The sequence below is a fragment of the Lagenorhynchus albirostris genome, chromosome 11 (assembly GCF_949774975.1).
Source record: "Lagenorhynchus albirostris chromosome 11, mLagAlb1.1, whole genome shotgun sequence".
Classification (NCBI taxonomy): Eukaryota; Metazoa; Chordata; class Mammalia; order Artiodactyla; family Delphinidae; genus Lagenorhynchus; species Lagenorhynchus albirostris.
In genome coordinates, this window is record NC_083105.1 from 39,168,709 (window position 1) to 39,186,675 (window position 17,967).

Genomic DNA, 17,967 nt, shown 5'->3' on the forward strand with positions numbered 1-17,967 from the left:
TAATAGATAACTAATGCAAAAGCAAGAAGCAAGCTTATTTGTTATATTAAAAACTTTAAATATTGACATATGCTATTAGTTCAGAATGTGTGAATTGGTGTTTAATATGAAGAATGGCTATTTCAGTGATAACTTTTGGTTAAATAAGAATTATGAAATGACAAAAGTTGCTAGTGCGATAGCTGTTTTCTATAATTGCCTATATGCATACTTCCAATGAAAATTCTGCAGTTTTATGTAATTCTTTTCTTTTTTGTTTATCCTGTTTTTGAAATATAATTTTATGGGTCTGAATCTAATAAAACATTTAGGCTTGTATTTTGTATGGCCTTTTTTACTTTTATTTTTCCAGTTCATTTTTGTTTGATCTTACAAAAGTATTGGTCCATGGGGACTTCCCTGGTGGTACAGTGGTTAAGAATCCGCCTGCTAATGCAGGGGACACGGGTTTGAGCCCTGGTCTGGGAAGATCCCACATGCCGCGGAACAACTGCTGTGTGCCACAACTACTGAGCCTGTGCTCTAGAGCCCACAAGCCACAACTACTGAGCTCGTGTGCTGCAGTTACTGAAGCCTGTGTGCCTAGAGCCTGTGCTCCGCCACAAGAGAAGCCACCTCAATGAGAAGCCCGTGCACCACAATGAAGAGTAGCCCCTGCTTGATGCAACTAGAGAAAGCCTGTGTGCAGCAGTGAAGACCCAGCACAGCCAAAAAAAAAGTGTTTGTCCATGATGTAATGGAATTTAAAAATAAAAGGAGAAAGAAAGTGGTTCTTCACTACAGATAGGCTACATTAGGTCCACTGTCATAGTTCTCAGAGTACCTTACACTTACCTTATTGTGATAGTTGTCTTGCTTTATTGTCATTGGTTATATTCCTATTACACTGAAAGCTCTATGAAAGTCAGAGTCCATGTTTGCACATCTGTGTTTCCTGTTCCATCTTCAGTACTCATAACAGTGTCTGGTACTTAGCAGCTACTCAGTAGATACTGGTCAAAAGAATTAATTTAAAAAAATTTTTTTATCGTGTTGGAATAATGATTAACTTCCATAATTATAAATAAGTTGGCTATTATAACCATGTGTCCTCAGGGGAATGATAATTGTTTAGGGTGAACAGAAAATACTCCTGGCACTCTTCTTGCTGAATATTAGGTATCTTTAAAAATTTGGGGGGCTTCCCTGGTGGCACAGTGGTTGAGAATCTGCCTACTAATGCAGGGGACACGGGTTGGAGCCCTGGTCTGGGAGGATCCCACATGCCCCGGAGCAACTAGGCCCGTGAGCCACAACTACTGAGCCTGTGCATCTGGAGCCTGTGCTCCGCAACAAGAGAGGCCGCAATAGTGAAAGGCCCACGCATCACGATGAAGAGTGGCCCCTGCTTGCCACAACTAGAGAAAGCCCTCGCACAGAAACGAAGACCCAACACAGCAAAAATAAATTAATTAATAAATTCCTACCCCCAACATCTAAAAAAAAAAAATTTTTTTTGTATCTTTTTTATTTCCATAGCACAACCACTGCCTCTGAAGAAGATGTCTCAAGTAGATTTTCCCGAACAGATAGAAGTGGGTTCAGCAGGTATAACAGGGATGCAAATGCTTCAGGTAATTTGGTCTCAAGTAGCACATTGGAAAAGAAAATTGAAGATCTTGAAAAGGTATGAATTACAAATTATTTAAGATTTATGAAATTAATATACCATTGGGATCCCTTTTTCACTTTCATAGCAGCACAGAGAAAAATTGAAATGTGTAAGGAAGAGACAGTGACAAAAAAGGGAAAAGAATGAGGGGCACTAATGGAAGCTAACCAGTAGTGTTAATCGGTACTTCCATGTGTAGTCAAATAAAAGCTTTGAATCACTCTTAATTATATATTTTCTAGATGCATAATGGCTAAGCATTTTCTGATTTCCTTAATACTTTTCTGTCCAGTTCTGTTGATGTTAAAACTTTTAGAAATGGAGCCAGCTCTTGAATTGGTTAATATTTAATGGATACTCTCATTTTGCCAAGTGTTATCTTTAATATATTGAAAACAATCTTTGCCTTTGAAATGGTTAGAAGTCTCTGCTAGCAGTATGTACTACTGTGTGTTTATTATATTATCTGTACAGGTTGTAGACTTTCTTCTGGGTTGTGAGGTAGAGCCTAGAGCCACTGTGGTGTTTGAAACAATTTTAAGGATAAACCTGTTTAGGAGTATCTTTGAGAACATCTCAAATGAATATTGGCATTAATTTATTAACCATGGGGTCTCAACTTTGTTCTGTAAACATTAAATCCCTAAAATTGATAATGGTGCTGAATTACTTTCTGATTGTTGAAAATGTGTTTTATTTTGCTGAACTGAAACTATTCCTTGTGATATAAAAATTGTTTTAAGTAGAGATTGAATTTTAAAAATTGTTTCTTTTTATAATATTATGATTATTGTTAGTTCACATTCGAACTTTAACCCTAGTTTCTGTGAGTTTAAATTAAAAACTTTAAGGAATACATAGTATAATAGTTTTCAAGGGGGTTCTTCAGAAGGGCTTTTAAAGTTCCACAAGAGTTTGGATTGAGTTCCTAGCAGTTGGCAGCAGCTGATTAATGAGGCCGGCTGGCTGCTTTCCTCTGAGGGTGAGTAAGAAAGAAGCCAAATTCTATGTGAGACCTTTTCAGTTCTGCTTCACTTTTGCCCCCAAGGTGGCTGACCCAGCGTAAAGTCCAGGCTTCTGATAAGATTTCTTTGGAAAAGGTGTTGCATTGTTTAAAGAAAAAAAAAGTTTAAAAACCAGTAATCATTTTCAGTTCCTTCATTTTATCCATTGTCAGTTAACTGGCAGAGCCAGAAGTAAAATGGAGGATCATTATTTTTCTGTTTAGAGTTTTCCATAGAGCCATTTCCTTTTCTTGAACTTTGTATTTTTTATTAAAATTTTGAATTTTCTTCAACAGGGTATTGGTCATTAAATGTTAAGATATTTTATTACTAATGGTGGTGATCAACTAAAGAGCTAAAGTCATTGAGTATTGGTATTTGTTAAAAACTTGGGTAAACATAGATTTAATCAGAAGTATATTTTACAACTCCTGTATTCCTCTCATTCTCTGGTTCTTTTCTGGGATGGGGTCCTCCTTTCCTTACCAAGTGACTTAAGAAATTCATTGGAAATCTTCATGTATCTAAGGTACTTCACCAGACTTAGCAGATGTATGCTATTTAAGATTATAAACAACTTGTTACTTCCCAATTAATACTTTGTAATTATATCTACCAGGAAGTGGTAAGAGAAAGACAAGAAAACTTAAGACTTGTGAGACTAATGCAAGATAAAGAGGAAATGATTGGAAAACTCAAAGAAGAAATTGATTTGTTAAATCGAGTGAGTATTCACATATTTCAGTTTAATGGTTTCCTTTTTTTCTGTCAACTGGATGAAAATACATAAATATGAAGAAATTATTTAATTTTATTAAATAATAATATGAACTAAATAGTTCATTCTTTTGTTAATGCAATAGTAATTTGTGGTAGCCAGAACCGTCATTTCATTCCATAAACTGATTTCCTCTGGCCAGTTACCAGTCAGTTGTATTTACTTAATATTGTTCTTTTGGGGATGGACCAGTGAATGGATTTGTTCTGTGTTTTGTTAGAGTCTGGAGGTAAGAGGCAGCTTGGTCAGCACCACACATAAAATGGTACTGGTACAGAGTTGCCCCAGTGAAGAACTAAAATTGCTACTGTCTTGCCATAAGAAACTCCATATGTCCTTGTCTTTGTGGTATTTTCACCACTTTTTTTTCTTCAGTTATACATATGCATCCCCAGCTTTAGGTTTAGCCTAAACCTAAGGTCTGTCTTTTTTTTTTCTCTTTCAGCCCTAAAATTTACTCCCTGCTTAAGAAGCAGGTATTAATGCTAGGCCATACTTAGATAATGGTAATGAGGAGAGAGTTCATAGTTTCCCTTTTTCGAAGACTTTACATAAGATGGAGGAAAGAAATAAATTTGCTTCAGGGAAAAACGGAACAAATTCCTCATCCAATCTTAACTCTAATTCTAAAAGAAGGGAAAATAGAAAGCTTCATTATGTGCAGACTTATTCTAATACAGCTCTCCAGCATTAACTGCAGGGTGTGGATGAGGACACTGAAACTCAGAGTTTAACTTGCTCAAGGTCATATGTAGTAATCACATAGTTATCTGCTGAGCCAGTATTTGACCCTCAGGTATTCAATAGTTTTAATTCTAAGTAAGCTCTTCCATTCTTATAGACTGCCTTTCATCTTGGTTTGGAACACGGGCATCCCTCTTTTGGTTCTAGAATATGATTTAATAAAATCTGTAAATATTTTTATGTCTATGATGTATTCGCATTGTCTTAGTCAGTGTGTTCATTAAAAAGAATAAAAAAAAACCTGCCCTTACAGAGTTTGTAATCTAGTAAATGATATGTGAATGTATTTTATTATTTAATTCTAAATCTTAGGTAGGTCTCAGTTGTAGTGATTTTAGGAATCCCGTATCTTTATTATTGTTAGTTTCAACAAATTAGTTTCCTAATATCATTAATTTAGTTTGTGAGTAAATACAAGTTCTGTGTTTGAACATTTAAAACTCATTTACCTAATTGTTCAAAGACAGTATACTAAATGTTTCAGAATTTTGCTATCCAGTAGTACACTTAGAATTCAAATTGATTTCTCCAAGTTTAGTATTTTGAATTGCAAGGATAAATCTATAAATGTTTTCTTTTCCAACCATCAGTAAATAGTCTACCTTGAAATAGTCTTTCTTCAAACTAAAACTTATAGTGGATTGCCTTTGTATTTACCAACTGGTGTTTATATGGTACTAAGATTAATATAAGGAACATAGAGCTAGAATCAGATAACTTTAAAGCACCTAGTTTAGTGGCTTTCGCATTTTTTTAAGCTCGAAACCTTTCCCTTAAACAAAATATCATAGAGAAGCCTAACATAAATTGAACCAGATCAACTCTGTAAGCCCCAGACCTCCTTTTCTGTATACCTCAGTTCTATCACCTCCCCAAATTCTCCCCCTGCAACATGCATACTTGTCAAAGATCACCAAGGTGGTAGGGGTACATCTAGAACTTGTACCTGGATCTTTTTGATGCCTAATTTGACACAGGGTTGCAATCCAAGGCCCCAAACCTCACATTGACTGCATATGTATTTAGCTCTTAGTTTGGGGAAGGAGGGATTTGTTTTTAACTAAAAACTTAAATTATTTATAGTGATTAAAAATTGGAAGATTCACAATAAAGAATTCTGATTTCTGGCTTCTCTTTAAAAACTGAAAGATCTGGCAGGAGCTGGCCTGCATTATCATGATACCAGTGAGGAGTCTAAGTAGTGGATGCTGCATTTAGGTGGGGCATATTCCTTCCAAAGTTGTTTTCAGAACTAGCCCTCGTTTGCAGACTAATTGCTTGTATGAATTATCTTTGAATGTATATTTTTGAAATTTTTTTTATCACCTTCAGAATACTTTTAAGTGTTTTAAAAACTTACGTATTATTTTCCTTTTTGTTTCCTTAAGGACCTAGATGACATAGAAGATGAAAATGAACAACTAAAGCAGGAGAATAAAACTCTTTTGAAAGTTGTTGGGCAGCTAACAAGGTAGAAGATTCAAGGCTCAGTGTGGAAAAATATTTTAAAACTACTGATTGAATGTTTTGGGCGCTAGGACAGTATTCCTATGCTGTAATACATTAAACTAACTAAGTATGTATATTTATTTCTAGAAAACAGTGGATGTTTATTTTCAAAATATTTCTTTTTCATTATCAGTTTCAAAAAGTATCAACCTTTTAGTTCACAAATAAGTAACATCTTTTAGTTATTAAACTGGTAGGTTATGCCTCTTTCGGTGTTGTGTGGTATTCAAATAACATATGGTTTAAAGTCACAACCATCTGAATATATTTCATCTATGGTAGTGCATTTTCTCCCTAAAAGAATATACATAGTCTTTGTTTACATGAATTCAAATACTTTTTAGGGAGTTACCTGCAAATGCCTTATTACTGATGTGTGCAACCTTTTATATGTTGATGATTTACTCCTAAAGGTCTTTATCTACTGTCATTTGTTCTCTCAACTTATTCTAAGCAATTTAGAGGAACATAGAGTCACACTCTTTTGTATAACAGTCATCTTTAAAAAAGGAAAGCTATTATAAAAAGTCAGTTAATATCATATACTAGTTGGCTAAATATAAAATTTAAGAGAATACTTGAATTATGCTATAGTAAATTAAAATGTACTATTTTGTATTCAAATATTGAAATAAATTTAAAATCACTTTGACTTCAGAAAAACATACAATTGTAATTTTAATGTAAAATTTCTTATGTAGGTACTACTTTTTTTTTTTATTATTATTCCAAGGTTTATAAGTGAACATGGGGTATTTTAAAAGTTGTTTATTCATCAAGCTTAGAGAGTGTATACAATTTCAGTGTAGAAGGAAAAAAAATCCATATTTTTAATTATCATATGCATTAAAATCAAAACCAAAATATTTATCCACATTTAAAACATTTGTACTTACTGTAACAAAACAGTATGTAAACAGAAATAATACTGAAATACTTTGCTTAATTTCTAACTTGGAGGATAACACTGTGACACAGTTGTTCCCATATGAGAGAATTATTCCCCTACCTCAAATTTAAGGGATTTTCTTCCTAACATTGGATTTATAAAAACAATTATTTTGAAGAATTATACAAATTTTCTCTTTTATTAAGTAACAATAATGTTTAGAATTATTTTATATTATTACATTCTCATGTTGAGTAAGGAAACCTTCTTTAAAATACATTAAGAAATATCTGTCTGAAGTTGAATCTCAAACAGTCTACTGGTACCCTTTTATCCAATTAATGTATGTAAATGGCTTGAACATAGTAAAAACCCATTTTGGGTACCCTACTGACTCTTTTCCTTTTACGTGCTAAGCCACTTCATTATTCACTGTTAGAAAAATAGGGAAGGTGAGACAGTTGGGAAAAAATGCAGAGTAAATGATAAATATCAATGTTGAATACTAAAACTCTGCAATAATCTAGATCGTGCCCTCTCCCCTCCCCCATGCCCCCAATTCAGAAGTTTCAACCTTGACTAATCATCAGAATCATTTGGGTTGCTTAAAAAGAATTCTTGGGTTATAGCTTCTAGATAGGTTTAGGTTGAGACCCTGGATAGAATTTTTAAAGCTCAACATCTAATGATTCTGTTCATAACTTAGATTTGGAAACAGCTACCCTTGCCTCTTTCCTCCTATATCTTCCATTGAAAACCCTGAAATTAACATAATTTTAGCTATTAGCATTTTTTCACCATTTAGTTTATTTAATAATTAACTTGGTCACTGGAGAACTTCACATATGTCCATATATATATTTAGCAAAAAGTTCAATGTTAGATTACCAAACTTGATAAAGTTGTAGAATTACTGCATAAGGGCATCCTTTTTGGAGAATAGTCCCAGCATGGGAACAGTGATCTGCTGCCCACATGTCAAAGTGGTATGCCAGGCTCAGTCACCATCTTTGGGGGTGAAGTCCTCATCTCCCTTTGTTTACGTATGGCAGAAATATCGGTGTTGCCTAGTTTCCCATCCATACTTTGGATGTTGTGAAAATGGTGTTAGTATCCAGCCTTAAAATGTATTTGTGTACTCGTTTTTCAATAAGAGAAGTATTTTGACTTTTCTGTTTAATCCATTTGGAAGTAAAGGAATATTTCATTTCCCCCTTTAAAATTATGCCAGGTATTAATGCTTTTAAAGACCAAGCTGTTTTAAAGTTTTTCCTTTATTTCAGTTTATCAGGAGCATTTCCAACAATGATCTTTTACATAACGGTACCTATGCAGGAGCCTGGCAACTTAGGCAAAGCAGTTCATTTGCAGTCCTCCCTCCTGTCCTTAAAATGTATATTTATATCACATATAGATTTTTACACTGAATATTGAAAAATAAAGTAGGATCTGCTACAGTTTCCCTTTAAATTTTATAAAAAGCACGAGATTTTAAAAAGGTTACTTAAATACATGTGCATGACCTTCAAAAACTTGGCTATTGTCAATAAAGTGCTAGTATTTGTGAAATTATTAGTCCCGTTCAGAAATAATATTTCTTATATCTCTTGGGAATTTGTGGCATAATAAAGCATATCCAAAGTTCTAATGTGTTTATGATATTATTTTCAAAACAGTAAGTTTATCATCTTTAAAATGAATGTGACTCTCCTCCTTGATTTCTGACATGCATAAACTTGGGAATTACTGTAGTAATATCTGTTTCATCTTTCTAGAATTGTTACTAATTTTATTGCACTATAATTACCTTTAGAGAGGAAGAGGAAGGCTTTAGGGTGTGTATTTCTAAGGGAATTTATTAAATATAGTAGATTAACATTGTAATACTTGCTCAAGTAGTTTATAACAGAAGGTTAAGTATCAGGAGCAGATATCTGAAACAATGTGTTTTTAAAAATAACTTTCTAGTTGCAGTAGAAAGCAATGTATTCTTAAGGTAAAAAACCTACCTCAGTTACATGTGGTTTCTGTTTTCTGGATTACTCTGGATTTTTATAATTAGAAATTAAAATGCAAGTTTTTGAGTCCACTAATACTTTGTGGAAAATAATGCAAGTCAATGTAGTAGCACGTCCGTATGTTCAACACCAAAAGACAAAATAGGAAGGACCTTGGGTTTGATGATTAATCTGATGTCCTACACAGTATTCATATGTATAGTGATAGTTATCTTTCATCTTTTTTGTAGTTCTTTGATCTTGACTCAGTACCTAGTAAGTTCATGCAATGTTGGCACTTATTTAATAACTATTCATAATGTTGTTAATAACCTGTTATAAGATTCAGGCATATATTTTCATCTTATAATACGAAAAACCAAACACCAGCTTATCACTGGGGAGAATATATTAAGTGAGAAGGAACTAACATTCAGGAATCAGAACTTTAAAATAACATGTTAAAGTCAGTGGTAAATGTTCTCTTATTATATCTAAACCATTCCTAATATGTAACAGTAAACTTGACTTCTTTTGCATTGGAACTATGCTCTCATAAATAAAGGACATCCCATTGATCAGGATTGTAACTTGTACGACTTATCTGAGAACTAGTGACACTTTTGTTGTTTCAATAAACTGAAAACATAGTACTAATAAGACAAACATTTTGCTCATCAGGTCCATCAACAAAGGTACTTCCCCCCATCCTGTTACGTTTTCTCATTGATGTATAGAAGTTGGTCGTTTCATTCTCAGTGTAGACTTGAATCATAGTCCAAGAAAACCTGAGCCCACGTTGTTTTTTTAGTTTACTTAGCTAGAATCTCACAGCATATTAAAGTCATATCCCCATCCTACCCCGCCAAAATAATTATATGTGAGAAAAATATGGTTGAGGGGGTTATGTTAAATTTTCATACTTATTCTTTCAGCAAGTATTTATTAGTCAACTGGGTATACAATTCTAGATATTACAGAAGTTTCCAAAAAATGCACATGGACCAGCCCTTCTATCTAGCATTGTACAATCTGTATAGTGTGTGTCAGTGCTATCTTAAGAGTGCTATATCTTAAGTAGCATTAGCCAGTCTAATCTGAATAGTTCATTCAAAAGTATTCTTTTTGTATTTATTATCCAGCCATTGTATTTTAGGTCTGGTTAATAGGTACTGTTTAATTTGCTGCAGCATTTACTGAGTGGTGGATGAAAGACCTGATGCATTTTGGGAAGTATCTTACCATGTTTCTGTAAGATAATTATGTATTATGAAAAGAACATTTTAAAGGCATTTGTAGCAGTGGTGAAGTAAAAAGAATTCAGTTTATGTCAGATACACCAAACTGTTAATGGTATTCAAATGTAATTTTAAGTTAGTTTTTCTGTATACATTATTGATTACTGGTTTGTTTTAGGTATTTAAGTCTAATAAACAGTTCACATATTGGCAGTCACTTTGGTAATAATAGAATGTTAGTGATGATCACTTGATGGACATTTATTACATGCCTGTTTTGTTTTGTTTTGTTTCCCCCTCTGGATACCTAATAGATGTATATTACCTTTTTTTGGTGAACTTGTTTCTTGAAAGTTTTGACTGTGCTATTCAGGGTTTTTATTATTATGCTTTTCTGCTAAATTTAAGTATCAGATGTCTGCTGTTACCAGTAAAGACCATATGAAAGCTAAAATTACTGTTTTGTTGAAAAATCAGCTAATTCAGGTAATGCAAATTTATAGAGAAACATGTGGATCATTTATTGATCACATTAGTATTGTGTAGACAGCTTTCATAATTCCCATTGCGTAGGTTTTCACTGGGGTAGTCAACGTGATATAGATTCACTTTTAATATGCTTTGCATGTAAAGTAATAAATACTCAATAAAAAGTAAATTTTTGTTTAATTTTTAACACTGGTTAATTATTTTTTTCCTTCCTGTACTATCGGTGAAACCCTGACCATGAGTTTTATTTTCGAAGTTAAAGGACAATGTTAATATTCTCATTATGTGCCTCTTACTGAAACAGTATGCAGTACTTTAAAATCTTTATTAGTATATTATTGTAGAAGGAATTGTATTTTACAAAACAAAAATATGGTATTGATAAGATCTGAATACATTCGTGGTGGGGCTTTTTGAATGAGGAAGTGTACATGTTCAACCTGACTAAAAATTTTAATTGTTTTTGTGTTTTGAAACTGCACAAATAATTTCTTAATCCAAAATTTGCTCTGTCATCCACTAAATCTGATGGTGGTCAAAGAATTTCAGGTCCCTCATACTTAGAAAAGATAGGTAGAGGTCTGGGAATGTAAAAATGCAGTCTGTGTTTTTTTAGTAAATGGTTTACATAACCTCTTGCCTAATGTGTCATTCTTCATACACCTGCACAGGCTAATCAGTCTTCTTTACTTCTAGAACTCTAAATCTTCTCAGTAATGTCATACATGTCTAACAAGTGAACAAGCATCTTTCAGTCAGACTGTTTAGATAAAGTCTCAAGTCATTATGTAAGAATGTACTCCATTTGCAAGTTTATTGAAAAAATTTGCAAGGTCTCCTAGTCTCAACTGGAACTGGATCTCTTTATCTTAGACTTCATCAAATCCCTATTTTTTGTTTTTCCTTCTAGATTCACTCTGTGCGTGCACACAATTCTATGAGTAGCTATAAACTACCCATATGATTTTTTAATCTCATGCCTCTAGTTTTCTCTTTTCACCTCTACAAGAGGTTGGTTACATTTTACTCTCGGTCAGCTTCTTGGAAAGAATTATGTAATATTAGACCTTCATGTTAAAGAGGTAGGGCTGGTTATAATACCCTTTACAAACCTTTTTTTTTTTTTTTTTAATGTCTAACCATGTAAGGTTAAAAAGAAAGCAAAACACTTCTCTCTTAATTCTGGACCAAATGCACAATTCAATTCTCACTTTAAAAAAACTGCTCTGACTGAATAAAGATGCTTTTAATAAAGGAGAATGCTACTTGGTGTCAGATAGTTGAGCAGTATGAAAAAAAATTAATATGAGCTAGTTAGGAAAGGTAGATTGGACTTTGACTTTATACATGTGAAAGAAAAACGAAATAAGGGTTTTGACTGCTAGGTATGTTTTTTCATGTTGAAGTATGAAAAATTATTCAGGATAAATTATTGTCTTAGTCCATATATGATCAGCAGCTATACCTGCTTAGATATACTACGGGACATGAAATTTACAGTCTATATTACATTACAGGCTTTTATCCAGGGAAATGTTTGCATTCCTTTGAAATGTAAACTATTTACTGTGGTTAAACAAAGGTGGATGATGTCATCAGTGGACATTTTAGCTTTATGGAAGCAAAGTTTTAGGAAAAATAATAGAAAGGTATCTGACTCCTTTTATTATTTTTGTAGTGCAAAAGTATAAACAAAGCTATCAGTCAAAGGCATAGGAAATTCCATTTGAAGAACCTGCAAATCAGTTTTGGTAAGAATGCATTCATTTGATACAGTGTTAAGAAAAGTAGGAAAATTATTAGCCTTCTGTAGCCGATTGAAAGTTTCATGAATGGATAATTCAGGATAGTAAACAACATCACTAATCTAAAGTAAAGTTATGCCAGTAATTTTCATATTAACTGTATTCTTTATTATTTAAAGTAAATCAGTTAATCAGTAACATTGTAATTGGATGAATAAATGTACACTTCAGAATGGTAATTAATGATCATAAGAAGACTAAAAGTACCTCTTGTTTCTTGTAACTCTTTTGAGATCAGTATATCTTAAGTTCAGTTAAGCATAGTGACTCAGTTAACAGTATGAACATAACTTTAACCTTAATTTCGTATAGTGTAAAAACATTCAATAATTAATAATTCAGTAACCACATATGCCAGGTATTGTGTTAAGTGCTTTAAATATTGTTTTTATTTGATTCCTTAAAACCTATGCAAGGTACAGATTGGGAGGTTAATTTGCCCAAGGTCACAAAGCAATACTTTGTGCCTTTTGCTATGACATACTCACTTTCATGCCATAATTATTGTCCTATTAAATATTTTCCCAGTGGTTCTCAAAGTGTGGTCCCCCCACTAGTATCATTGGCTTCACTTAGAAACCTGTTAGAAATACAAATTCGTGGGCCCCACCCAACAACAGAATGAGGCGAGGCCCAACAATCTGTGTTTTAACAAGCCCTTCAAATGATTCTGATGCAGGTCAAAGCTTGCAAATTTGCATTATGCACTTCTATTTTTAAGCAAAGATCTTGGTCCTCCTTTTGTCTTTGGACATTATATAAGTAATATAACATGAACTTGTAAAAAAAATGATATTTTCATTGTTGCTTACATTGCAAAAGATTGTATCAGGAAAAGCCTCAGCATGGATACTGGCAGCTTGACATGACCCCATTAGTTTAGTATTATCTCTGGAACTCAAATGAATTCTTAAGTCCAAGAGTCTGTGGAATGAAATCTTTGTTCTTCTGTGTTAAGGTCGATCTCTGTTATTGCCTGAAGGTTTTTGGTAACAGAAATGCATTTTTGTCAAATTTTAAACCTTGATGGGAACAAATAAATGTATGTTTCATCAGAGTTATAGTTTTGTTTTCATTTTTTTGTATGTATAGACACTGTGGGGTGGTCCATGGGGAGACTGAATTTTCAGTTTACTCTCTGTGCTCTCAGAAATTCAATAGCATTTTCTAGCTAATTGACTGGTGAGGATAAAGCCACAAAATTGCATCCCAGTGAGTAAAGAAAAACATTAAAGTTTAATTTGGGATCATTATTTTCTTACATGATGAGATAGTTAAATAATCTACTGTTTGTTTTTTTTTTACTTTTTAAAAACTTTGGAGCAAGTTTCTATTACAGAATTATTATGAAGATGGTACAGAGAGTACTCGAATACCCCACACCCAGTTTCCCCTGTTATTAATGTCTTACGTTAATGTGGTGCATTTGTGATAATTAGTGGATCAATATTGGTACATTATTATTTACTGAAGTTCATACTTGGTTCATGTAGCCTCACTTTTTCCCAAATGTCCTTTCTCTGTTCCAGGATCCACTCTACGATACCGCATGATGCTTAGTTGTCGTATCTCTTTACACCCTTCTTAGCTGTGAGTTTCTTAGACTTCCCTTGTTTTTGATGACCTCGACAGTTTTGAGGATTATTGGTCAGGTATTTCTCACATCTTACTATGGATGTTTTCAGATATACACAAAAGAAGATAAATTACCCATATTTTTCCAATCTTAATTTGTCCCCCATTTTCTCATTTTTTGCTGAGGTATTTTTACAGTTAAATTTCAGTCATCCTATCGTTTTACCTGTAAATACCTGAGTATGTGTCTCTAATAGATAAGGCTCAAAAAATAATCACAATATTAGCATCCCCAACTCATTTAATGCTAATTTCTTGATATCATCTGTTTAGTTGGGGTTCTGGCAGGCCTGCAAGAGATCTGCTGGGGGAAAGCACATGTGAGGAAAAATGGGGCAGGAGCTAGGGCAGGTTGGGAAACCTCAGCATAGACCTGACTGCTGTGAAGAAGAGAGGGAAGGAGGATGGTTGAGCAGGAAGTCTTAATCCACAGTGCAGCTTGAAGAAAGTTTTAGCAAGTCTGTAAAAGTCCTCATGCCAAAGATGCCCATTCATCAGAGTAGTCCCACATCTTGCAGGAATGGGCTTGCCTTTGTATTCCTGCTATGCTCCTTTGTTGGCAGGGAGTAGCCAGTAGGAAGCAGGGCCTTAGCTGCACACCATGGCAGATTCAAATCACAGCAGCTGTCAGTTAATTACCCACCCCACAGTAGGAGCATGGAGAAGCCCATTTTCATGGCTGCCGCATCCTGTAATACTTCGTGTTCAAATTTCCCGACACCTCAAAAAATGTCCTTTTACTGTTTATTCAAATAAAGATCCAAATGAGAGTCATTCATTGCATTTGGTTACTATGTCTCTTAAGCCTTTTTTAACCTATAAATTACACACACCCCCAATTTTTATGCCTTTTTTCAAATTGAAGAAATTAGATCATTTGTGCTGTAGAATTTCCCACATTCTGGATTTGGCTGATTCTATCTTTAAGATGCTGTTTAACTTGTCCCTCTATCCCCCCTATTTTCTATAAATTGTTAATTAGATGAAGAGACTTTACTAGATTCAATATATGTATACCTTTTGGGCAGTAATTTATAAGTGTTGTGTATTTCTGTTGAATCACATCAGAAGGTGCATAATGTCTGGTTGTCTCACTTTTAATGATGTTAAGATAGGTCAGTAAATTCAGATGTTATTAGTTTGATTGCTCTATTTAAAAATTCGACATCAACCTTTTATGTAATGGTTTTAGCAAATATTGATAATTATTGCCCAGATCTATTATATCATTAGGTATTGCAGTGATAATTTTCAAGTTCTATCATTCTGTTTACATTAGTAGTTCGAATTCTTTAAAGACAAGCTCTTCATCAATTACTTGGTTTCTCTAAAATATAAGGAAGATAAGATCACATGCTTTTCCTTTATTTACCAGTTTTACAGTAATGGGCCAGAGCCCAGGCTGCCTCCAAAGGTAAGTCATATGTTTGTTTTATATGGTTAAAGTGTTTTAATCCATTGCAGTCATTATTTTTTTATGTCCAGATTATCTCATATGTGGCCAGTGGGTGCCCCTTCCAAGTTAGCTCCTGTGTCCTTTTGGTCATGGATAGCCTCCTTGTTTTCTGGCATTAGGTGTTCCAGTCTCATCTTGTACATTGCCTTTTCAAGACCTGGAATTAAGAGCTACCTTTCTTTGTAAAAAATTAAATCCTTGATAACCATCTAGATTATCAGATGAAATAAAAACCAGAGAGCACTTACAGAGTTCTTCTTAACTGTAAAAGCTGTAAGGACCTTGAAACATTTTCCAACTCGTACTTTTACTAGAAAATTTTAAAAAGATGACAGAAAGCTGCTTGTTGCTTTGTGATTTCTCATTCTCTCACTCATTTTCTGTGCAAATAAATGGTAAGCAGATCTTACATATCTTGATTTGAAAAAAATTTAAATCTATTCATGCCTGTTGAGAACCTCAGGAGATTGACTATAAAAGTCAAGATTTTTTCTTTTTTTTTTAGTAGTTAAATCACAGTAAAGTGGTGTTCAAATTAGAATGCAGCACAGAACTAACATCAGCATGTATAGATAGATGTTCATTGAGTTGGATGTGAAAAGACATCAGAGAGCTTATATAATTTAATTAAGCTAATAAAATCATAATTAAAAAGTGGTGCACAAATTCTCATTCCTCACCCCATTAAAATTTGGCGCAAACTCGGAGTAGGGGTTTTAATAGATGCTAGACACTTCCGTCTCTAGTCACATATGAATGAGGGTCTATGTAGAGGTGCCAGCCAAGCAAGTTTTCACAGCTGGTTGTGAGGCAGTCCTGGTGAGTAGGAGGTGGAGTGTTGGATGACGGCTAGAGGCAGGTTGTGAAGTCGCCCTGTGACTGAGCCACCACGAGTTCTTGCGGTGCTTAGAATAAAGCCTGGTTGCTGGCAGCCATCGACTAGGGGACCACCTGATAATTAACATTGACAAAACCTTTCTTCTCTTCCTGCCAGTATCTCCATCCAGAAAGAAGGATCCCCTCTTTTCTTCCAGAACATGGAAACCAGCTGTAGCCTAGAATTCTTGTATTTTGCATCTTGCATTAGTTCACAAATACTCCTTGTATACTACTTTGTGCTAGGCTCTGGTTCTAGGTACTTGGTATATCACAGTGAACGAAAAGACAAATCCTAGCCAACACCATTTTATTCTCTGTTGCCCCAAAAAGAGTGTTGGCACAGGGTGGTTGCTTCTCAGAATGTCCTTTGGAACTTCCCAAAAGATGAGAATTGAAATTCACTTCTCTTTTGACAGAGAGAGTAGCCTCAATACGTGTCATGGGCTATAGTTTGTGTCATAAACATGCTGATAGGTCTAATGTTTGGAAAAGGCAGATTTATTCCCCTAATCATGAGAAATTGGGCATTTAGAGCATAAATTTGTATTTCCATTCATTTAATTTGTTACATGGATTTTATTTTTGGCCCCAAATCATGTCCTTAATGGCCAAGGCTAGTAAGTTCTTAGTGGAGGTCAGGATTCCACATTTTCTAGTACATTCTGATCATCTGAAAGATCTGTAATTATTTACCATTTCTATGCTTAATTTTATAATGGATTCCCAAATATGGATCTATGTTCCTATAGCTCATAAAGTTCTCAAAGTCACCCATGGTTAAATAAAACTTATTTCTCTGTGTGTTTTTCTTTCCTTCTGAGCTCTGCAATTGAGGTGGAACTAAGTACAGTGTCCTTTACAAGCTTTTGGTGTCTAGTTACTTGAGAAACACTCCCCCTACGGTGAAATCATCATCCATTTACTTTTTTTTTTTTTTTTTTTGGTAATTGAGCGGTCAGGACACTTTATCCTTTTCCTGTGAGTTACCTAAAGATTTATTTCTTTGGGGAAGAACATATGTGGGGGAATTAGAACCAGTTTTGAGGATTTACCCCTGATTCACTTATGAACTTAGGATAGCCCTTTCCCTTTTATACTTAGATTATTTTAAACTCTTAAAAGTAACTTAAATTGGTAAGAATTATTTCCCCTCCCCAGGGTACTTGAGAAGTTTCTCTTATTTGGTCTCAAATAGGCTTATAACATCTTCATAACTTTAAAAAGCTGAATATCTCTGCGTTGATGGGGAAATAAGACCGAGAGGAGTGTTTTATTTACCCTGAGGTCACATAGTGATGTAAACAGAATCAGATATCTTACTAGTACCTGAAAATGGAGGTGTCTGACCACTAATAAGATTAGTCTGCAACACCGACCTGTTTAGAGAAAGGTCAGAGATTAAACAATACTATAAAACCATAAGATATAGGAAATCATAAAAATTATTTGAGTGGAGGGAGAGTGGAAATTAACTTTTATTTTGTTCGTGTCTCTTTAGAACATGATTTCAATCCAAAGTCACAAACAGCTGGAGGCAGTGTTTCTTTAAGTGTGGTAATCCCTCTACCCCTGCCTCAGAATCACCTGGAGTCCATAGGGACACCCAAATGAATCAGACTGTCTGTTTGTTCTCAAAATGCATATACATGGTTAAGGATTAGACAGGATGTGCACAAAAAAAGAGGAGGGGGAGATTAATTCCTTAAAGGACTGAGGAGACACCTTTAGGACCTAGAATTTGAGGCAAGTTTGAAGGAACTGGGGAGGGAGGGCTGGTGTCAGTCATAGTCAGGAATATTTAGGAAAATAATACTCAATGTCTGATGAGCCATGGTATTGCACCTGAGAGTTGCAGCTAAGGTTCTTCATACACACACCACCTTATGAAGTGCT

At 34.3% G+C, this 17,967-nt stretch overlaps 1 protein-coding gene across 6 annotated transcripts in view; it reads left to right on the forward strand.

Moving 5' to 3' along the window:
* Positions 1 to 14,557, forward strand: part of PAWR (pro-apoptotic WT1 regulator) — a 109,120-nt gene extending 94,563 nt beyond the window's left edge. For 3 of the 6 annotated variants that reach the window (XM_060165203.1, XM_060165205.1, XM_060165204.1), the window contains exons 5-8: positions 1,519 to 1,666; positions 3,275 to 3,379; positions 5,566 to 5,648; positions 13,634 to 14,556. In XM_060165203.1, coding sequence (XP_060021186.1) covers positions 1,519 to 1,666; positions 3,275 to 3,379; positions 5,566 to 5,648; positions 13,634 to 13,664 — 367 coding nt within the window. In that variant the 3' untranslated portion in view covers positions 13,665 to 14,556. Of the gene's footprint in view, positions 1 to 1,518; positions 1,667 to 3,274; positions 3,380 to 5,565; positions 10,480 to 11,977; positions 13,162 to 13,633 lie in introns of those variants that run through there. The other 3 variants (XR_009543350.1, XM_060165206.1, XM_060165207.1) reach the window with 3 other exon arrangements.
* Positions 14,558 to 17,967: the final 3,410 nt, after the last annotated feature.